Source organism: Staurois parvus, unplaced genomic scaffold (genome assembly GCF_062004578.1).
Source record: "Staurois parvus isolate SC_StPar_1 unplaced genomic scaffold, SC_StPar_1.0 ptg000619l, whole genome shotgun sequence".
Lineage (NCBI taxonomy): Eukaryota > Metazoa > Chordata > Amphibia > Anura > Ranidae > Staurois > Staurois parvus.
The window spans coordinates 1805472-1829755 of NW_028318415.1; the positions used below are offsets into that span (position 1 = coordinate 1805472).

At 42.6% G+C, this 24284-nt stretch overlaps 1 protein-coding gene across 3 annotated transcripts in view; it reads left to right on the plus strand.

Annotated features, from left to right (window-relative positions):
- The first annotated feature begins 15110 nt into the window (after positions 1 to 15110).
- Positions 15111 to 24284, plus strand: part of ATL2 (atlastin GTPase 2) — a 153404-nt gene continuing 144230 nt past the window's right edge. For all 3 annotated transcript variants that reach the window (XM_089693271.1, XM_089693270.1, XM_089693269.1), the window contains exon 1: positions 15111 to 15231. In XM_089693271.1, coding sequence (XP_089549397.1) covers positions 15150 to 15231 — 82 coding nt within the window. In that variant the 5' untranslated portion in view covers positions 15111 to 15149. The remainder of the gene's footprint in view (positions 15232 to 24284) is intronic.

Below are 24284 nucleotides of genomic sequence, written 5' to 3' on the forward strand. Positions count from 1 at the left end.
TGACACCAATGATGGGGCACTATTCCTGCACCCACTGACACCTATGATGGGGCACTATTCCTCCTCCCACTGACACCTATGATGGGGCACTATTCCTCCCACTGATACCGATGATGGGACACTATTCCTCCCACTGATACCGATGATGAGGCACTATTCCTCCCACTGACACCGATGATGGGGCACTATTTCTCCCACTGACACCGATGATGGGGCACTATTCCTCCCACTGACACCGATGATGGAGCACTATTCCTCCCACTGACACCGATGACGGGGCACTATTCCTCCCACTGATACCAATGATGGGGCACTATTCCTCCCACTGATACCAATGATGGGGCACTATTCCTCCCACTGACACCTATGATGGGGCACTATTCCCCCCACTGACACCAATGATGGGGCACTATTCCTCCCCCCACTGACACCAATGATGGGGCACTATTCCTGCTCCCACTGACACCTATGATGGGGCACTATTCCTCCTCCCACTGACACCTATGATGGGGCACTATTCCTCCCACTGATACCGATGATGGGACACTATTCCTCCCACTGATACCGATGATGAGGCACTATTCCTCCCACTGACACCGATGATGGGGCACTATTCCTCCCACTGACACCGATGATGGGGCACTATTCCTCCCACTGACACCGATGATGGAGCACTATTCCTCCCACTGACACCGATGACGGGGCACTATTCCTCCCACTGACACCAATGACGGGGCACGATTCCTCCCACTGACACCAATGAAGGGGGCACTATTCCTCCCACTGACACCAATGACGGGGCACTATTCCTCCCACTGACACCAATGACGGGGCACTATTCCTCCCACTGATACCAATGATGGGGCACAATTCCTCCCAATGACACCAATGACGTGGCACTATTCCTCCTACTGCAAAATTACAGTTATGAAGTAGCAACGAAAATAATTTTATGGTTGGGGGTCACCACAACATGAGGAACTGTATTAAGGGGTCGCGGCGCTAGAAAGGTTGAGAACCACTGGTCTAGAGGCACCCCATTTTAAAGGGTGCCTCAAGACTGTCCATAATTTTAAAGGGTGCCTTGACTGAAAAAAGATTGAGAAACACTGACCTAACGATACACATCCTAGCATCTAACTAGGAGGGTGCTAGAATATGTCTAAGTATTCACAACTGTAGCACCAACATATTACACACCACTGTATAGGGTAGATGTCAGGCCTTCTCCCCACAGAACGTACAGTTGCAGATGGGTTACAATATAACCAATCTTTCAAAGTTTATGGGATGAAACCTGTCCATATTGTACAATAACAACCAATAAATACAATCATACATTCAGAATGAAGCTGTCATTACCCAGTACAAGTGTGAGTCTAGCAGATTTTTGCTTGGTAATATGGAGAATAATTGTTATTAGAATCTTTGAAAAATCAGAACTGCTGTTATCTTTTTTTGTAAGTTCTACCTTCAGGCTGGATTTAAAATATTGCTTTGCGGTACCACGTCGCAAAGCACGCTGTGTGCATTGGTGCATTGTGGTGCTATTCTTCCTGAAAGGCACCCCAAGGCACCTGTGTTACAGCGCACTACAATGTGTGGTAACACACTACCAAGTGTTGTGGTGAACTTCATTGCTAACAATGGAGCTTGCACCTTTTTTGTGCATTTTTGTGCATTAGAGAGCCCACTAAAATGGACTGGCTGCCTTAAGGCAATGCATGTTAAGTCCTATGAGTTAAACCCAACACCAGGGGTGGACTGACAATTTGGAAACTCGGGCACTGCCCGAGGGCCCGGGGTCAGTAGATGGCCCCATAAGATGCCCCTGGTACCTTTTTCATAGGCTTTTTTGAGTTTGGGCAAGGACACAGGGGCCCCATGATCCCCTATTGCCCGGGGGCCCCATGGGTTGTCAGTCCGCCCCTGCCCAACACACTACATTGCGATGGTATTAATCAGCCCTAAGTGACTGCCTGTTTTTAACGCTGGATCTTCACTTATTACATTTACAAAAGAAAGCACAACTGGTTTTAAAAACTGCGAGAGCCAAGAGCTAGTGGAGATCACTGGAGTAGTGGCGAGTTAAGTAGCAGGGGGGGTTGTTAATTTAATTAAACAACCACATTATAATAAAACAAACATCAGAACCGCACCCACATGAATGACAAATTGGGAGCATCTTTATCTTTGCAGCCTCTGTGTCCCAATTGACATAAATGGTACTTCCCTTGCATGTGGATGGATGGAACACCTATGCATCCAAGGAGGGCAAACAAAGCCCTCATATAGATAAACACTTTAGTATGCCTGTGTGAATGAAGCCTGGGGGTAAGTGTAGATATACAGTATGTAGAAGGAAGAAGCAGCTCCAAGTGAAGAGAAACTCGCTAGCTCCAGAGGTAATATTTGTGTTAGTGCCCGGTCATACCGGTGCGATTTGGGAATTGAAATCGCACCTGAAATCACATCTAGTGAATGTCAATGTCTTAACATTTGCGATTTGCTGCAGCGTGATTTCTAAAGTAGTTCTTGCATTACATTTTCTGCAGTTTTGTTGCAATTTCACATACATAGAATATAATGGAAATTGCACTGCAAATTGCAAGAAATCATTGAAAATCTTCACAAGTAGCAATAAAGTCTTTAGAAATCACACCTGAAGTTGCACACAAGCCGTGCAATTTTAAATCGCAGTGTTGTGAGTGGTGACTTATTCTGGCTGGTGTTATGCAACAGTGCTGCAGGCAATTGTACTAGGAAGTGGACGGAGGGGATACACTCTTATCTGTAGTGGGTACAGGGTGCTGGGATCACCAGTAACTAGGACTTTGGAGGAACTCACCCTTGTTTGTGGTGGGTACAGAGGTGTAGGAGTGGTACTTGGCAGGGGCATGGATAAAGGGGTAACACCAGTCCTACTGTATGGAGCCCAGGTCAGCAGTGGGGCCCAGGCAGCTGGGTGAATTGGATGTGGGCAGGGAGGGTGAGGGGCAATTACGGGAACCAATCCTCTGCATAGCTCTCTCTGCAACAGCTGAAAGCTGGCTTCTTCTCCTCTGCCTCCTGCTGGCATTCAGATGCTGCAGAGAGAGCCATACAGGGGATTGGATCCAATAATTGCCCCCCCCCCCCATGCACCATATGTTTCCCCCTGCTGCCCAGGCCCCCTTTTGCGCCCCACCCCTGAAGTGTTTTCCCATCTCTTCTTCCCACCAGCAGATGCAAGCACACAATAGGATTCTTCAGGATGGAGAGTGGGGGAAGGGTCCGGTGTCACATTTACCAGTCCCTTCCTTTCCTGATTAACCTCCCTGGAGTGTAGCTCGGGGTAAAGTTTCAGCACCACAAGCGGTAACCCCAAGCTACACTTGGGAATACCCTGCAGCGCTGCTCCAGGATACCTTCTGCACTTACCTTGTCCTGCGCTCCCGCGATGTCCCTCCTGCAGTGTCCCCTGCAATGTCCTCCGGCTGATGCCGGCATCTGTCTTCCGGGTTCCGTTCCCTGCAACGTCGGGATGTACGGGGGACGGAACTGGCGGGAAATGTATAAATGTCAACGTGACATTCACTAAATACACTAAAATCACATAGTAAAACATTACTGTATCAAACCATTTCACATACATTTTGTCCCGAGTGCTTTGTCCTGTGCCCTGCCTGCATTTTTACCGTTCTTTCTGCCTGGAAACTGAGAAAAGTCCATGGCGTCCAAAAAGTGCCCCTTTAGGTCAAAAGCGGTTTTAGACCAGCTAGAGAACAGCGATAGTAAATTAGAACTACTTGCAGAATGAGTGATAATCAGACTGCTAGGGAGGCTACACACAATGAGTGATCAGTACCAACCACTCACTGTGTTCATTTATAATTGAATCACGGTAAACTGTGTTGTTTTTGTTGGGGAGGCGCAGTCATGTTGGCTGTATGGGGCCCCGTGGTTTCTAACAGTGGCCCAAAGGCCCTAGTAGAGAGATATTTTATTTATTTATTTCAGGCACTTATATAGCGCCATCAATTTACGCAGCGCTTTACATATATATATTGTACATTCACATCAGTCCCTAACCCTCAAGGGGTGTACAATCTAAGGTCCCTAACTCACATTCATACATACACATACTAGGGACAATTTAGACAGGATCCAATTAACCTACCTGCATGTGTTTGGTGTGTGGGAGGAAACCCACGCAGGCACAGGGAGAACATGCAAACTCCAGGCAGGTGGTGCCGTGGTTGGGATTCAAACCAATGACCCTAGTACTGCCAGGCAGAAAAGCTAACCACTAAGCCACTGTGCCGCCCGTATATACAAGCAAGACCTGACCTCTGTTACATTGGGGAGAGGGCAGTAGATTTGGTGACTGTTCCATCCTGGTATTATACACTTATGATGAGAGAGAAGTGTCTTTATTGAGAAGGTTGAGAAGCAACATAGTGGGGTTTATTTACTAAAGCTGGAGAGTCCAAAATCAGACTCCCTTCTGCATAGAAACCAATCAGCTTCTAACCTCAGCTTGTTCAATGAAGCTTTGGCAATGAAACCTGGAAGCTGATTGGTTTCTATGCAGAAGGGAGTCTGATTTTGGACTCTCCAGCTTTAGTAAATAAACCCCATTATGTCAACACTGGAGTTTAACATAATTATTTTGAATACAAAGTACAGTATTGAATAGTTATTTTGTATATATGTAGATGCATGCTTGCTAAAATCCAAACTTTATGTACCGCTGGCTGTTTCATTTCTGTTGTTGCAACAAACACAAAGAAATAAAAGTGAGAAATGTCAAAAATTCACCAGCATGCTAGTAAATAGTCGTACACACACAATGCCAGGCTTCCAAAAGACACTTCTATTTATAGAACTCCAGATAACAAGCTATTACATTTGTTTTTCCAACACAGAGACATCGCTTTTTTTAGATAACAAACAAAAAGTTATTGAAACCAAGTAGTCCTCATGCACACTGGACATTTTTACAGCGGCTGTTTTTGGTGTTTTTTTCTACAGCCAGTAAACTCCCCAGCATGTTATCCCATGTGTCCATGCACACATAGACTGTAATCAGCATTTTATGGCAGGGGTGTTCTTTGGCTGGAACTATTGGGTTTCTAGAGGAGTTTTTTAGCTGTAAAAATGCTCTAATGCTGCAAACCGGCATTTTTTTTAGCATAAACTATTTTTTCTGCTTAACAAAAAGCTTAAAAAACGCAAACGTGGAAAAATGTGGCTAAACGCTAATGCAAAAACGCTACAAGACTCATGTTTTTAACGTGACTTTATACAGCTTAGCCTCCAGTCACATCGAAGCTGCTTTTGAAATCGTGCGACTTACATTGAAGCCACGTGATTTCAAAATTGGGTGACCTGTCGTTTTCAGTTGCGATTTGCAAGACATCTGACACAGATGTCTATGCAAATCGCAACAAAAGTAGTGCATGTACTACTTTGAAAATCGGTGCGGCTCTGACCAAGTCGCAACCGCACCGATATGACCGCTCTAATAGCGGACAATAGGGTGCGACTTGGCATGCAATTTGCAAGTCGCAGGGCATGCAAATCGCATGCCAAGTTGCACCCGATGTGACCGGGGGCTAACACTACCAGCGTTATTAAAATGTCCAGTGTCCAAGCAGCCTTATTTCTACCTACAGTAAAAGGTTACAGCAGACATACTGTACAGCATGCTGTGCAATAACAGGCTCACTTGTCTCTCTGAATTTGTACCGTGTTAAAAAAATGAAAATTATAATTTTTCATCCCAAAACGGTGGGCAGTGCATTTATCCAAAAATTTAAATAAAAGGTTAAAAAAAAAACAAAAATAGAAAAAAATAAGTGCTTCACAGCTCTAATACTCATTCCACTTATGTGCAATTTTGCATGCCTTGTTTGTGGCACGACAAGAGGAATCTTGCCATAGCAGCTATTACACAAGATTGCAGCAAACAACAGACAGAGGATGCAGGTAGATGATGTCATAGGAGATATTGTTTGGCAAAGGTCAAACAAAAATTAAAACAAAACAAAAGAGATTAGTTATGGAGTCAACCAAGATTGGTGGGTTTTCTATACTATTAGTATATATTCTAAATCAAAAAGGCTGGTAGTCAAAGCACATGAACAACTCGTTTAATTATACAAAAATATAAATATAAAAACAGACCACACTCCATGAGTCTCGCTTATTCCCCCAATGGGTGCCAATCAATCACATATATTGTAAACATTTAGCATATACTCTTCTTGGATTGACCATGACTGCTAAACATATTGAATTCAAATATCTTTGAGTCATCTTCAAAAAGTAGATATTTCCTGTGTCACAAGTTTATGCCACTCAAAAGAAAGTATGATTGGTTAAAGCCGCAGATGGATAATAATGTGTAGTCCAGAGGAGGATATCTTGTACACAATGTAGTTCACGGTAACCTCCCTCTTACACTCAGAGTTTAGCCATATAGATGCCTCATTAGCCGCTTATCCTCCACCCTATAGCATAAATACTGCTAGAGGGTGGCAGGGGTGCGCAAAATGATGTATATATACGTGACTTTGCAGTTCCGGGTAGGGGGCGCACACGAGCCACGCGCACGCCCTACCAGTGCCGCAGTTTGCAGCCTCAGCTGTCAATCACCAGCTCCCAGTCGATGATTACTCGCCGGCACCTGGTGATCACTGAGTATCGCCAATGGGGGAGAGATCTGTATGCGAACAACACAGATCTCTCCCCTGTCGGCTCCTGCACACTGCTTTGCATGGCTCTGTATAGCAGAGCCATACAAAGCAGTGTGCTTACAGTGAAACACAGACACAGCACACAGTTAACCCTTTGATTGCCCCACATGTTAACCCCTTCCTGCCCAGTGCCATTAGTACAGTGTCAGTGCTTTTTATTAGCACTCATCACTGTATTGGTGTCACTGGGGATGTCAGTGACACCAAGTCAGTTCCCAGCAGTGTCACAATGCCCGTCACAGTACCTCTATAAGTCGCTGATTGCCACCATTACTAGTAAAATACCCCCAAAAAACAGTATATATACCGCCATTTGTAAATGCTATAACTTTCACATAAACCAATTAATTTACACATATTGGGATTTTTTTTTAGCAAAGACATGTAGCAGAATACATCTTGGCCTAAATTTATGACGAAATTAGATTTTTAAAATTTTTTTACTGGACATGTTTAATAGCAAAAAGTAAAAAATATTGTTTTTTTTCTCAAAATTGTTTCACAGGCGATCAAATACCACCAAAAGAAAGCTCTATTTGTGGGGAAAAAAGGATGTAAATTTAATTTGGGTGATGCATTGCATGACCGCGCAATTGTCAGTTAAAGTAACGCAGCGCCATAAAGCAAAAAATGGCCTGGTCAGAAAGGGGGGTAAATCCTCTGGAGGGCAAGTGGTCAAGGACAAACACTGAAGTAATCCTAGAGTGGTTTCCAGACTTGATGTAATCCAGAGGAGGAAATAATTCAACTATACATGTCCTTACCTCCCTCTAGCGCTTAACAATTAGGAGCGCTGTCCAGGGGAGGATTGGTATACAGAGTTGTGACCTCCCTCATACATCAGTGCATTTTTGTAAAAGTTCTGATCCAAACAAACAAACTCATAGGCAGGGGCGGACTGACCATTCGAGAACTCGGGCACTGCCCAAGGGCCCGGGGTCAGTAGGGGGCCTCATGAAATGCCCCTGGTACCTTTTATAGGCTTTTTTTGAGTGTGGGCAAGGACACGGGCCCCATGATCCCCTATTGCCCGGGGACCCCATGAGTTGTCAGTCTGCCTCTGCTCATAGGTCATCATTTGTGTAGCATTTCATGAGAAAAGAGAGGCAGTCCATAATGTAAGAGTCAAGAAGTTCCCCAGGAGTAGAGGAGTTCAGAGCAGTAACATAAGGTCATAGTGAAGTCGGTGATGATACTTTTGCTGTTGGCACCCAGGCGCATACCATTAGGAGACCAAGGAATGTGGACATAGCCCTCCTGACCGGTTTTGCCGGTACATCAGGCTGCCTCAGAGGTAGGCTCAAGTTTGTTTTTACAACAAAAATACATGAAAATTGCACCAATAAAAAAAAAAAAGGTTTGGAGAGGAAAACATGCAGCATACAACCTTTGGTACAATTGTCCCTTAGTTAAGGACAAATACTTACCCTCTTCCTTGATCTTGTTCTATGCTTCATGGTCCTGCCTTGTTCTGCACAGCCTTTCAGGCAAAACTCTCTTCTCTATGAGCATGCACATCGCAGCCCCATTCATTGCTATTGGTCGGTAGTACTTTGCTGGAGGCCACCATAAGTATGGCTTGCCCACAGGAAAGTAAAGGGCCATGGCACACATGTGCACTGAGAGAAGGACCCAGTAGGGGCTGTGCGCACCAGGCAGGGTCGCTAAACAAAGATTGCTGGATTGAGGAGAAAAACAAGTATTTGTCCAGATGGGCAGCACTTGGATTTAAAACTCTTCATTAAAATGAAACAAAATTATATCCTTATTTTAAAAAATGCATACACGTCCACTATGTAAAGCAGTATTAAACTCAAAAGCAAACATTTATTATATTGCAGCTTACCAATTCTTCAATGTGTTGACTGCATTAACTTTCTTTAGGCTTACTTTCCTTTATTTTCACTGGTGATCTGGCCATTAAGTCTGTTGTTTTCCAACAGAACAAGCTGTTCTGCAGATGTAGCAGTTACATGGTTGAGACAAATGATTTACCACTGAGGAGCTGTTTACAATGGTCAGCTTTTATTTATTTATGTAAAACCTTTATCCCAAAAAAAGAAAAAACTGTTTGCTGAAACTGCTTATAAAGTGTTAGCTGGAATTTGGCATCAGTTTGTTAGTGCATCTAAATCTGCTAACACCTCCCTCCCACCAAACTGACAATGCTGCTGTTCATAGGTGCCCCTATGCTCCTTTATCCAGAGTGGAAGCACTCTAATACAGGAGGTGTGTTACTAGCCCGATCACCAGGTGAAAACAGAAAAAAAAGCCTAGGGTCCCTTTCACACTGATGTCATCAGTTCAGTCATGTTTTAGCTAAGAAAAAAAAGATTCAGTTTACATCCGTTTTTCGTCCGTTTCCATTTTTTTTTTAAAATGCAGACTTGTTCTGTTTAAAAAAACAGACCTGAACGCAAAGCTGACAAAAAATGGATGTAAATGGACAACATCTGTAGGAATGCATTGCTGCCTGGTTTTCAGCCATCAACAGGACAAAAAATGGCCAGACGGATTGCCCCTGTGAATGAGGCCTAAAAAGACAACTAATACAGCTTTGCGTCCTTGTAACTTCCTCCATGTGCTCTCAAACCTCTTCTCTTCCCCATTACTTTTTTTTGTTTTCAATGAACAGTGCACGTTAAATTGGTTCATGTACACTGCCCTATGCATACTATAAACCCCATGGTTCATAGTCCTTCTCAGGAGTGAGCAACAGGGTGTTCCTACGTGCATTAGAACCATGGAGAATGAATGTAGCCACCCTCTAACTAGACATGTGCAGTTTGTTTCATTCCGAACTCAAATTCAGACAAATTTTCCGTCATTCGGATATTCGGATGTCTCCAAATTTCCAAATTATATTGATAATGAATCCAAAATAACGAAACAAAATTTGGACGAAATTAGGATCAAATTCTAATCGAATTTGAAAAAAATGTAATAAAAAATAACAGAGTAGAATTGATTAACATAGAATAACAAATAATAGAATAGACAATAAAATAATAGCATATAGATTAGAATAGAACAGAAAAGAATGGAATAGAATAGACAATAGAATAGAATCAAATAGAAAGAATATAACTGTCTTCCAAAATTCTAATTTTGAATAGAATATAAAAGGATAGAATAGAACATAAGAATAGAATAGAAAACATTAGAATAGAATAGAACAATAGAACAGAATAGAATAAAAAGAACATAACTGTCTTCTGAAATTTGGATGCACTATGTACACACTATACTGTACATTACACCCTCCTGCACTATGTACACACTATACTGTACATTACACCCTCCTGCACTATATACACTATACTGTACATTACACCCTCCTGCACTATGTACACACTATACTGTACATTACACCCTCCTGCACTATATACACTATACTGTACATTACACCCTCCTGCACTATGTACACACTATACTGTACATTACACCCTCCTGCACTATATACACTATACTGTACATTACACCCTCCTGCACTATGTACACACTATACTGTACATTACACCCTCCTGCACTATATACACTATACTGTACATTACACACTCCTGCACTATGTACACACTATACTGTACATTACACCCTCCTGCACTATGTACACACTATACTGTACATTACACCCTCCTGCACTATATACACTATACTGTACATTACACCCTCCTGCACTATGTACACTATACTGTACATTACACCCTCCTGCACTATATACACTATACTGTACATTACACCCTCCTGCACTATATACACTATACTGTACATTACACCCTCCTGCACTATGTACACACTATACTGTACATTACACCCTCCTGCACTATATACACTATACTGTACATTACACCCTCCTGCACTATATACACTATACTGTACATTACACCCTCCTGCACTATATACACTATACTGTACATTACACCCTCCTGCACTATGTACACACTATACTGTACATTACACCCTCCTGCACTATATACACACTATACTGTACATTACACCCTCCTGCACTATATACACACTATACTGTACATTACACCCTCCTGCACTATGTACACTATACTGTACATTACACCCTCCTACACTATGTACACACTATACTGTACATTATACCCTCCTGCACTATATACACTATACTGTACATTACACCCTCCTGCACTATATACACACTATACTGTACATTACACCCTCCTGCACTATATACACACTATACTGTACATTACACCCTCCTGCACTATATACACTATACTGTACATTACACCCTCCTGCACTATATACACACTATACTGTACATTACACCCTCCTGCACTATATACACTATACTGTACATTACACACTCCTGCACTATATACACACTATACTGTACACTACAATCTCCTGCACTATATACACTATACTGTACATTACACACTCCTGCACTATATACACACTATACTGTACACTACAATCTCCTGCACTATATACACTATACTGTACATTACACACTCCTGCACTATATACACACTATACTGTACACTACAATCTCCTGCACTATATACACTATACTGTACATTACACACTCCTGCACTATACACACTATACTGTACATTACACCCTCCTGCACTATATACACACTATACTGTACATTACACACTCCTGCACTATATTTTACATTTCTTATATCTGACTAAAGTGTTCATTGGCTCAACAGTTGCTGATAGTTAGCAGAGACTATTCTAATGAAGTTGTTCTATAAGGTAGGCTCAGACAAAGTTTCAAAGGCCTTGGTCATATGTACACAGGTGTACTTCGGTTTACGAACGCCTTGGTTAACCTAATTTTAATGCCTCGCTTTACAAATTTTTTTTCACAATACAAAGTGTATGTTGGTGCCGATTTTTAAATGCAATTGCCAGATTTTTTTTTTCTTCACTATAGCTCACAGAATTAGCTGTCACTTTCCCTCGAGCTAAGGATACTTTGTTTCTTTTATCTCGGGAAACAAACTAAAAGGAAACTTTCTTTCTTTTAGTTGGGGGGAAAGTGACAGCTGATTCTCTGAGCTATAATGAAAAATAAATCTGGTAAGTAAATTTAAAAACAGATACTGACCTATAGTGACAGTGACTTTTTTTTTTCTTTTCTCTGACCTCCGGAACGGATCAATTGGTTTTCAATGCATTCCTATGGGAAACCACGTTTCGGTTTACAAATTTTTCGCAATACGAAACATCCCAGAGAACGCATTATATTTTTAAACCAAGGTACACCTGTATATCTAATGATAGAAGCATCATTTACAAGGACTGGCCTTTGACTATGTGGAGCAATTGCAGGACTCTGCGAATAGCATCTCCCGCCTGGCGTTTAGGCCCACCTGATCTTTCTTAATGAGTCTAGTCAAAAAGGAGTTGAGCCTATTCACCAAAATTATTGTGAGGATTTTTTGGTCTATATTGATCAAAGAGATTGGACAATAATTTGCCCAAGTGTGGGGATCCTTATCAGGTTTAGGGATCATGATGATGTTTGCAGTCAGAAGGGAGGAAGAGAAAGCAGTGCCTTCCTGAACTGCGTTATACATGGCCGCTAGATAGGGGGTGATGACATCAGCAAACTTTTTATAAAAAAGAGCAGAATAGCCATCGGGTCCAAGCTGTTTACTTAATGTTAAGTCTTTAATGCATTGTAGAATTTCCGAGTCAGAGATACAAGGATTTTTTACCTTCATGCATTCTATGCATGAAGGTAAAAAATACTTTTGTGTGTAGCAGCCCCCAACCAAATACTTACCTGATCCCCATCACAATCCAGCGATGTGCACGAGAGCCTCGGCTCTTTGGGGACTGTTCCCTCCTCATTGGCTGAGACAGCAGCTATCAATCATAGCCAGTGAGCCAATGAGGAGAGGGAGGGAGCAAGGCCGAGCTGTGGCTCTGTGTGTGAATGGACATACAGAGTGGGAATGAGCCTGCTTGGGTGCCCCTAGAGCAAGTTGCTTGCTCTGGGGGCACTTTGAAGCAGGGATAAGCCAAGAGCAGTGGCAAATTTATCACAAGGCAAACAAGGCATTTGCCTAGGGCAGCAATTTTCAGGGGGGCGGCAAAGGTGGGAATGGCCAGCTGCTTCTTGCATTCCGAAGGTAAGGTTAGTGCTTGAATGGAGTGGTGGCGGCTGGAGGGGGGAGGTGTTAGTCGATGGTGGCGGGGGCTGGAGGGAAATTGTGGTGATAGGCGGTGGTGGTAGCAGTGGGGGGTGGGGCGTCCAATTTTAGTGTTGCCTAGGGCAGCACATGAACTAAATAAACCACTGGTCAGAATTGCTGGTGGGATACCTGAGAAGAGGGGCTGCTCTGTGCAAAACCACTACAGAGAGCAGGTGAGTATGACATGTTTGTTATTTAAAAAAAAGAAAATGCCTTTAATATCACTTTAAGACCCACCTGTCCTCTCGCCGCATATATGCATTAAATGCAATCAGGTTAAATACACACTGCTCAAACAAATTAAAGGAACACTTTTTAATCAGAGTATAGCATCAAGTCAATTATACTCCTGGGGTATTAATCTTGTCAGTTAAGTAGCAGAGGGGGTTGTTAATAATTTTCAGCTGCTTTGGTGTTAAAGAAATTAACAACAGGTGCACTAGATGGACAACAATGAGATGACCCCCAAAACAGGAATGGTTTTACAGGTCACTGTCATTTTTTTCCCTACTCATCTTTTCTGTTTTGCACTAGTTTTGCATTTGGCTAGGGTCAGTGTCTCTAGTGGTAGCATGAGGCGATACCTGGACCCTACAGAGTTTGTACAGGCAGTCCAACTCCTCCAGGATTGCACATTAATATGTGCCATTGTCAGGTTTGCGATGTCTCCTAGCACAGTCTCAGGAGCATAGAGGAGATTCCAGGAGACAGACAGTTACTCTAGGAGAGCTGGACAGGACCGTAGAAGGTCCTTAACCCATCAGCAGGACCGTTATCTGTTCTTTTGTGCAAGGAGGAACAGGATGAGCACTGCCTGAGCCCTACAAAATGACCTCCAGCAGGCCACTGGTGTGAATGTTTCTGACCAAACAATCAGAAACAGACTTCATGAAGGTGGCGTGAGGGCCCGATGTCCTCTAGTGGGCCCTGTGCTCACTGCCCGGCACCATAGAGCTCAATTGGCATTTGCCGTTGAACACCAGAATTGGCAGGTCCACCACTGGTGCCCTGCGCTTTTCACAGATGAGAGCAGGTTCACCCTGAGCACGTGACAGACGTGAAAGGGCCTGGAAAAGCCGTGGAGAACGTTATGCTGCCTGTAACATTGTTCAGCATGACTGTTTTGGTGGCGCGTCAGTGATGGTCTGGGGAAGCATATCCATAGAGGGACGCAGACCTCTACAGGCTGGACAATGGCACCCTGACTGCCATTAGGTATCAGGTTGAAATCCTTGGACCCACTGTCAGACCCTACGTTAGTGTAGTGGGTCCTGGGCTCCTCCTGGTGCACAATAATGCCCAGCTTCATGTGGTGAGATTATGCAGGCCGTTCCTGGAGGATGAAGGAATTGATACCATTGAATGGCCCCCATGCTTGCCTGACCTAAATCCAAGAGAACATCTCTGGGATATCATGTTTTGGTCCATCCAACGCTGCCAGGTTGCACCTCAGACTGTCCAGGAGCTCAGTGATGCCCTGGTCCAGATCTGGGAGGAAATACCCCAGGACACCATCCGTCATCTTATTAGGAGCATGCCCCGACGTTGTCAGGGATGCATACAAGCACGTGGGGGCCATACAAACTACTTAGTACCATTCTGAGTTGCTGCAATGAAATTTCAGCAAAATGGACTAGCCTGCTGTATAATTTTCTCACTTTGATTTTCGGGGTGTCTGAATTCAGTCCTCTGTAGGTTGATAATTATCATTTCCATCAAACGATGGGACATCCTTACATTCCTAACACATTACCCGATCCATATCAGTATAGAGATCCAGCATGATCTATTTCCCCATTGAGATCTGATGTGTTTTCAACATGTTCCGGTAATTTTTTGGAGCAATGTACTAATAAAATAAAGTTCTGATTTATAAAAGATATAACAATAATTTGGGGACAGTTTTACATGACTAATTATCTGACAAATTATCACAGCACTGAAACCGAGCCCAGTAATGAAGGGTATAGTTGTCAGGAGTGGGGAGCACAGTGACCCAGTGTAGAAATGTCATGACCCAGCCAAGAATCTGCCAATACAGAGCAGAGGACACGATCAGCACAGCAGAGGCTCCCTGGCACCACAGGCAGAACACCAGCGAGACTCGTGCGCACGCGCACAAATCAGCCGGGTCGGTCCCAGGACCCGGGAGCACTTCTCTGGACTGCGGAGACTGGGTGAAACGTCACGGGAGAGGGGCGGGCCTAATTTCAAAACCAAGAGCCAAGATGGCGGAGAGAGGATCGCTGAGGAATAGGACTCGGCTCGATTCGAAGAGAAGCCGGGAAATGAATCACGTTGAAGAGCCAGGTAGGTGCGCTTTATATAGAAGAAGGCGGAATGGAGGATTGTTCCCGCTGGCAGGCGGAGACATCGTAGGGAGCTGTTGTCACGGGCTGCTTGGCCGTATCTGTTCTGCTCTGTGTAGGCACTGGGAGCTCTGCGCGCCTCTGACGTCGGCTGGTCACCCGCTGCAGCTCTGAAGGGGTTAAGAGAGCGCGCGAGTGGCGGCGAACCGTTCTGGGCCATTTATTAGCTCGGGGGGTCACGTGACCAGCTGCGCGCCTACCTATATGTGATAAGAGCTACACAATGGCTGAGACCTATGGAGTGCCTGACAGTCCGGCCATGTGACCCGTCTTCACACCTGTCACCCCCCCCCCCCCAGCCTGTACTCTAGTGGGTGGGCTGGTGAGGAGGGGAGGGGCTGGCATCATAACAGATGTGAGCCTGGCACTGTGATTGGCCTGTCCTGGTACTGTGCACCCCTTCATGTCCGGCTCGGCACTTGTCTCTGTCTCCTCACCTCTGCCATATGGCAAGCTCCTGTACTGCTCACACTTCCATGTATATCTACAGGGGATCGTACTGTAGATTGCTGGCGATCTCTCCTACCTCTGTCGTGTTGGGCTTTCTTCTTTTTTTTTTTTTTTTTTTTTTTTTTTTTTTTTTAATTTAAATATTTTATTGGTTTCAAATCGCCATATTAAATGTACAAAAGCTAATAAAACAGACAGTACACATTACATGTCATAACACTCCCCAGAGATAGCCTTAATCTCGGTGACCTTTTACCCCCCACCCTTTGATGATGCATTTTTAACTTCATTGTAGAAATCCTGAACCTTAGCTATTACTGTGAAGTGAAAACAAAGAGCGCACCAACCTTGCGCATGACCTCAGTAAGCCAAAATGTATTAATTACAGAATAATACTCACAAACACTGAAGTATATCATGCATGTAAGTCCTCAAAGGGACTAAGGATAAAAGCAGCCTGTGCGAGTCCCATCAGAGGAGTGGACACTCAGGAAACAGCTGACGCGTTTCAAAGGACGAACCTTCTTCATCAGAGCTTCGAAGAAGGTTCGTCCTTCGAAACGCATCGGCTGTATCCTGAGTGTCCACTCCTCTGATGGTACTTGCGCAGGCTTACTGAGGTGATGCGCAAGGTTGGTGTGCTCTTTGTTTTCACTTCACAGTATTGGTCGGGCTTCCCCAGCCTTGTTTGGAGCTGCACAACCCCATATTCACTGGTGGTAGAAACCTCCAAGTCCTGACTCCATCTACCTATCCCGTGTTGGGTCATAGAGCGCAAGAGAGTTTGTTTTCTTTACCTATTACTGGTATTATACTGTACTATATTTATCCCCTTTCCCTTCTTTTCCTTATTTCACATATTCTAGGTATACCTCTGAATTTTTAAACTGTACCCACTTTTCCCTCCATATGGTAAAGTTCCTCCATTCTTTATATCTTCTCCACTCTTTCTACCCAATCCTTTATTTTCGGTGCCTGTTGTTTCTTCCAAAACTTGGGTATCAGTCCCTTCGCTGCATTTAAATAATACAATAATCCAGTTTTTTTAAATATTTTTTAACCGAAAACTCGGTACCAAAAAGAAGGCAAGTCTCAGGGTCCTTAGGGATATTTACCTCTGTTATTTCCTTAATTATACTCACTATGCCCTCCCAGTATTCTTGAATTTTGTGACACTCCCACCATAAGTGTATCATTGAACGTCTCTCTCCACATCCCCGCCAACATAAAGGTGGGTTGTCTCCACTTATTCTATGCGCTACATTCGGTGTAATATACCATCTTACTAAATACTTCTAATTCATTTCCTTCATATTTACATTCCTGTGAATTAAACTATATATTTTCTTTTGTTTTCCTTCATCAATTATTACTTCTAAATCCCTTTCCCACTTGGCCTTGTAGCTGTGATTAAACCTGTGAGAATTTTATATATTTTGTGATCCCGTGCTTCCCATCTCCTCTTATATCTAATAAGTGCTCAAAGGGGTTCCAATCTTCTTTTTTTTCTTAATGGCATTGGGAGACGACCTACAAAATGTTTTAGTTGACCATACCGCCATTCATCCATTCTCGTAAATATATCCCTCTTACTTTCCAGTTCACTAAGTGGACACAATTCTTCTCCCACGATTATATCTTTTAATTGAACATCTTTCTTCTTTATCCAATTCCCTGTAATACTCTCTTTACCTGGAGGAAAAAACTCAGTAGATCCTAGGGGCATTAACAATGGATTAAATTCCCACCCCTTTGTGTAAAGGGTCCCAAACGCTCCAAACATTACGTGTAAACAAACTTGTGCTATCTTTTAATCCTCTAAATTGAGGAGGTAACCAAATGATTCTACCTAAATTCGTGTGACCTAACCACCTCCCTTCCGGCCGTTGTATATAAACAGCCGGATGATGGCAGTGCAGGGTTGGGAGGACATTTCTAAACGGCCTCCCCACCCCTGCTTGTGCGCGCTCCCAGGGAGCGATCCGGTGCCCGCTATGTCCTCCGGACACAGTGAAACAGCGATCCTCGGACGGGACCTCCTGTACGAGGTCCCGATCATGTGATCACTGATTGGCCAATCAGTGATCACATGCAAAGTAGTAAGCAATGATATCACTTGTGACATCATTGCTTACTACATGTGAAATCTGTGAATGATCACAGAGGTCACATGGTACAAGGCTATTCACAACAGCCTTGTACCATGTGACAAGCTGTGACCAATCACAGCTCACTCTAGTTCTCAATGGCTGCAAGAATGCAGACAGAGAGAAAGAGAAATGATTTCTTTTACATCCTATATGGGTGTAAAAGCAATCAGTGTAAAAAAAAAAAATCTTTATCACCCCCCACAAGTAGTAGAGTGTCACCATGGTGACACTGTACTGCTAGGGTGACCGTATGTAAAAAAAAAAAAAAAAAAAACCCAAAAACCACATAATATAAAAATGTAAAAAAAAGTTTAAAAATTATAATTTTTGGATATAAAGTAATTTGGCTTATTTTTTTTTTTTTAATAAAAAGATAACGGAATACATTTTGGGCAAGATTTATGATGAAATATTATTTATTTGCAAAATTTTATAAGAAAAACACTTTTTTTCAAAATTTTTTGACTTTTTCATTTACATAGCAAAAAAAATAAAAATCCTAGCGGTGAATAAATACCACCAAAATAAAGCTTTATCTGTCTCAAAAAAATGGTAAAAAATTCATATGGGTACAGTGTTGCATGACCGCGCAATTGTCATTGAAAGTGTGATAGCGCTGAAAGCTGAAAATTGCCCTGGACAGGAAGGGGGTAAAAGTGTCCGGACAGGAAGTGGTTAATGTATTTTCTATATTTACCCAACTTTTCCCCTGTGCATTATGTGTCCAATCAAAAATTCTTGCCAATATTACTGAATTATAGTATCTCTTCATATCTGGTACCCCCAGTCCGCCTCTTCCTTTATCTCTACTTAAGATTTCATAGTTTATTCTGGGCTTCTTATTTCACCATATAAATTATGTTATTCTTTTAATTATTCTAAAATATGCCTCTGGGAGCTTAATTGGTATCATTTGAAATCTATATAGAATTTTGGGAACGTTTACCATTTTTATCAAGTTTATCCGAACAATCCATGACTGAAATCCTCTTCCTAATTTCCTTATTTTGTTCTTAATCTCGTTTAATAGTGGGATATAATTTCATCTATATAAATTCTTTAAAGATACACTAAGTTTTATACCCAAATATTTTAGATCTCTTTCTCTCCAAATAAAAGGGAATTCCTCCTGTAAAAAATGTTTCTCTCTATTTTGTAAGGTTTATATTTAAGATCTCTGTTTTAGTTGGTTAATTTTTAAGTTTGACATCTCTCCATATTCTTTTAAAGATTTCATTAAGTTTGGTAATGTTATGCTTGGATTTCCTACATAGAACAACATGTCACCTGCATAAGCTGCCACCTTATACTCAATTTCTCCTACCCAAATTCCTTTTATATCTACATTATTCATGATGGTAGCCAAAAGAGATCCAAAAACAGTACATATAACAATGGGGACAAAGGGCATCCCTTTCTTGTTCCATTCTGCATCCCAATGTACTCGGATAGTTCCCCATCTACCATTATTGCTGCCAAGGGTTGGCTATGTAATTTCCTAATCCATTCTTTCATTCTAGGTCCCATGCCTATTACTTCTAAGGTGTCTAACATATATCCCCAATTTACTCTATCAAATGCTTTTTTAGCATCAATCACAAGTGCCAACGCCGGAGTTCTTTCTTTCCTACTTTTTTGTATAAGGAACAAAGATCTTAAACCATTGTCTCTGCCCTCTCTCCCTGGGATAAACCCCAGTTGATCTATATGAATCAAACTCGGCATTAAGTCCTTTAATCTACTTGCCAGTACTTTTGCATATTTATTTATTTATTTATTTATCGAGTTTATATAGCGCCAAAGGGTTTGCTCAGCGCTGTACAATAGAGGGGGGACAATACATGAAACAGAACAGTAACATCAAACAGCACACGAGGGGTTAGAGGGCCCTACTCTTTCGAGCTTACAATCTAGGAGGGAGGGGGTAGAGGCACAGGAGGAAACAGCTGTGGGGGATGGAGTGGTAGGAGGAGGGAAGGGCAGCGGCAGTTAGGTGAGGGTGGGGTAGGCCTCCCTGAAGAGGTGGGTTTTCAGGGAGCGCCTGAAGGTGAGGAGGGAAGGTGACAGTCTGATGGATTGGGGTAGTGAGTTCCAGAGGATGGGGGAGGACCTGGAGAAGTCTTGCAGTCGTGCGTGGGAGGAGGAGACCAGGGAGCAAGATAGAAGGAGGTCTTGTGAAGAGCGAAGGGTACGGGTAGGGTGGTACCTGGGAATCAGGTTGGTGAGGTAGTTAGGGGCAGTGTTGTGAATGGCCTTATAGGTCAGGGTGAGCAATTTAAATTTAATGCGTTGGGCAATGGGGAGCCAGTGGAGGGAGAGGCAGAGGGGGGTGGCAGAGGTGGAGCGGCTGGTGAGGTGGATGAGTCTGGCCGCTGAGTTCAGGATGGTCTGAAGCGGGGAGAGCCTGCACTGGGGTAGGCCGGTGAGGAGGGAGTTGCAGTAGTCCAGGCGTGAGATAATCAGTTATAGCATATAGTTTAGTATCTATATTTAATAAGGAAATTGGTCTATAGCTTGAGCAGTGAGTATTCTCTTTACCTTCCTTTTGTATGAGAACCACATGAGCTTCCAGGGATTCCCTCCTCATCTCCATCTCTCCTCCCAGAGCATTCATATATATTCTCAACTTAGGTTATAGAATCTCTTCATATTTTTTATAATATCTCACTGTATACCCATCGGGTCCTGGACTTTTCCCGGCTACTGTACTTTTTAATGCAAGATTTATTTCTTCCTGCGTTATAGCAGTTTCTAGGGATTCTAATTGTTCTTCATTTAATATCGGTAATCCTGCCTTTTTTTAAATATGCCAGTCTTCTCTCTTTACCTCTGACTTAATCTTCTCCTATGGTACCATGAGTCTTAATATTATATAACTTATTGTAATATTCTTTAAACACTTTTACTATATCTTTGGTTGAATGAACCAATTCTCTTTATTATCTCTTATTTTCTCAATATAATTCCTAGATTTTTTCTTTTCCTCTGAGCCCTCATTAAATACTTTCCTGGTCTATCCCCCCATCTATATCTCTCACCTATTTTAATAAACACTCTCCTCTTCTCTTCTTCCAAGATGTTATTTAATTCTTCACTTTTTATTATCTTCTGCATGACCTCTTTTGTTACTCTATTTTTATGTGTCTGCTCTAATTCACAGATTTCCTTTAGGAGTGTATTTACTTTTTCTCTTCTTTCCCTCTTCTTTTTTTGCTCCTATCGCTATTAAAATACCTCTAATATAGACCGTATGTGCCTCCCACACCGTAGCTACTGACGCTTCCTCAGAGTCATTTTCTTTGAAGAATTGCTCTATTTCCTTCTTAACTTTCCACTCTGTCCCTTGCTCCTGGAGAAGTGACTCATTCAGCCTCCATAATTTTCCTCCTCTCTGTTATTTCCCCCATAGCAATTGCATTGTAACAGGGATATGGTCAGAAATTGACATAACTTCTATATTTACTTTGACCAGAGACTCAATAAGCCTATGGTCCAACAGTATGTAATCCAATCTTGAATACATCTCATGTACATGAGAGTAAAAAGTGTAGTCTCTTTCCTTCATATGTTTAATTCTCCAAATATCTACGAGTTGACTTTGAAATAACATTTTTTTTCAAGTTTCAAGTCAGAGATCTACTACTATCTCTCATCACAGGAGAGGCCACATTCATTTGGGGATCCATATACAAATTAAAATCTCCAGCCACAATCAAATCCCCTTTTTTGAAATCCATTAATTTCCTGAGAATATTTTTTACGAATAACTCAGGATTCTTATTCGGGCAATAAATGTGTGCTAATGTACATTCTATTTCCTGTAGTTTTCCTTTCAAGAAAAGGAATCTCCCTTCCGGATCTACCAATCTCTCTTCCAACTTAAACCTTATATTTTTTGCAAATCCTATTGCCACTCCCTTTGCACGTTTAATTGGGGATTCTGCATAATACCACTCTGGATAATATCTGGATTGTAGCTTCACATTTGTTTCTTGTACAAGGTGTGTCTCTTGTAGGAATACCACTGAAGAGAGTCTATGCTGAAGTTCTTTATATATCTTAAATCTCTTCCCTGGGCTATTTAAACCTTTGACATTACAAGTCACAAAGTGAATCTCTTCCATTCTTCTCTTTTTCTCACCTCCTCTCATCCTTCTCCTGTCCCCTTACTCTCCCTCTCTTCCCTATACCTTCTTCGTCCTTCATGATTTCTCCAGAATAATATGACTCCTATTTTGCTGCATAATCTCGGGTTACCAGAGGTCCACGTACCCGACCAGGCAAGCCCCCCCTCTCCCTGGCTAGTCTCTCCAGGGCTTCCCGCACATCTCTCCCCTTCTCGGCAGGACACTGGAGGTGCTTGGGAGTTGGGAGCCCTCACATTGAGCTCCCACTCCAAGCCATGGTCAGGCTCCTTCCACCTGTCGCGTTGGGCTTGATCCCTGCATTTGTCCGCTTGGAGTTTGTATGTGCCCGCCCATGACTTACAGCAGAATTCAACTTTGGGCAAAAACCTCAGGATTTAATACTGCATAGCGACCAGCTTTAGCCCCCGGTCCCCTCGAAGCCAATTTTGAAATCGTGCGACTTACACTGAAGTCGAACGATTTCAAAGTCGGGTGATATCCCGATTTCAGTTACGATTTGCAAGACATCTGGCACAGACGTCTATGCAGATCGCAACAAAAGTAGTGCGACCAAGTTGGGACCGCACCGAATTGACCGCTCTAATAGCAGACTATAGGGTGTGATTTGGCATACGATTTGCAAGTCGCATGACATGCAAATCACACCCGATGTGACCGGGGTGTTAAGGGCCAGTTCACACTACATGCGTTTTCAGTTGCTTTTTATTTTTTGTGCACCCAGAACGCACAGAAAGTAGGTTATATATAACCTACTTTCTGTGCGTTCTGGGTGCAGAGAAATGCCATAGTTCACATCAGTGCTTGCAGTTCCAGTTGTAGAAAAAAAAAAAAGTAGAACATGCTGCATTTTTTTTGCATGAAGATGTACTGGAATGCAGTAAAACGCACTGGAATGCACATGTCCCTATTTAAATTGAAGAAAAAGAGAGGGGGAAAAATGCACTGGAAAACATCAAAAATGCACCGGAAAGTGAAAAAAATGGGCACGCGGAAACGCATTTTTTAAAAATTTTTTTCTTTTTTACATTTTTTTTATCTTCTAGTGTGAGTTTGTGCGTTTTTCATGCCTTTTCTCTTTTTTTTTTTTTTTTTTTGTAGCGTGACTTTGTGCGTTTTTTTTTTTTTTATGCTTTTTTTTTTTTTTCCTTGTACGAGAAGGAGACAGGATTTTATACACAAACCTTGCCTAAACGCATATATATGCATTTAACAGTTGAGCGATTATAATCTCAGGCAGAATCGCTGCTATTTTGGCTGTGATCCCAAAACGCTCTGCACAAATGACCAATCACACCACACCTGTTCTGGTGCCATTCATTCTCAGTGGCACCAAAATGCGGTGGGGTTCTGCCACGCGATAAATTGCGGCAATCCTCATCGTATGAAGCTCGTCGCCCAAAAGAAGCTCCTGCTTCTTTTTGAGCGACAAGCGTAACGCAATTCAGTTTGCTATGATTTCAGCGCAATTTATCACAGCAGAACCGTATCGCGTTTCGGTGCCATTTAAAATTAATGGCACCAGAACAGGCGGGGTGCGATTTGTCATTTGTGCAGAGCATTTTGGGATCGCGGGCAAAATCGCGACGATTCTGCCTGAGATTGCAACTGCTCAAGCTTGAAGGGGACCTTACACAAGTGTTTTTTTTTTTTTGTTTTTTTTTGTTTTTTTTTGCGTGTGTGTCTCTCTATTGAAGTCTGTGAGACCAAAATCGCGCCACAGCTGCACCAAAGTAGCTTCTGCGCCTTTTCTAAAATCGCACTTCTTTGATGTGAACAGGCTCCATGGAGAATCTGATTTCTATTATTGAGCCGTGGTGCACAGCATCTGAATGCGAAAAGGCACTAGTGCGAATGGGGGCTAGAATTTTATTTTTTTTTTCATTATTATACTTAGTTTTGTACTTAGAAACCTTTGTGGCTTTTCTTCCAGCAGCTTCCTGTTCATGCACAGCGCTCATTGTGGGTAGGGGCAGTTCCTATGCCATTGATCTGGGTCAGCTCCTGCTTGGGTTAAGGCAAGGTTCACACTCTTGCAGCACAATCACATTTTCAGTGCAGTTTGAGTAGTGCAACATGGCATATTTTTTTATGCACTTTTCAAACTGCTGTGATTTTTGTTTTTGGCCAATGGTAGGCATTTCTACTGTGACATATATTACGCCAGCAATGTCCAGCCAGATTCTATGCCACTTGCAGTGGTCCTTGTACGTTGGGTTGCGTGTTATACCTAAGTGAGCGTTCACACA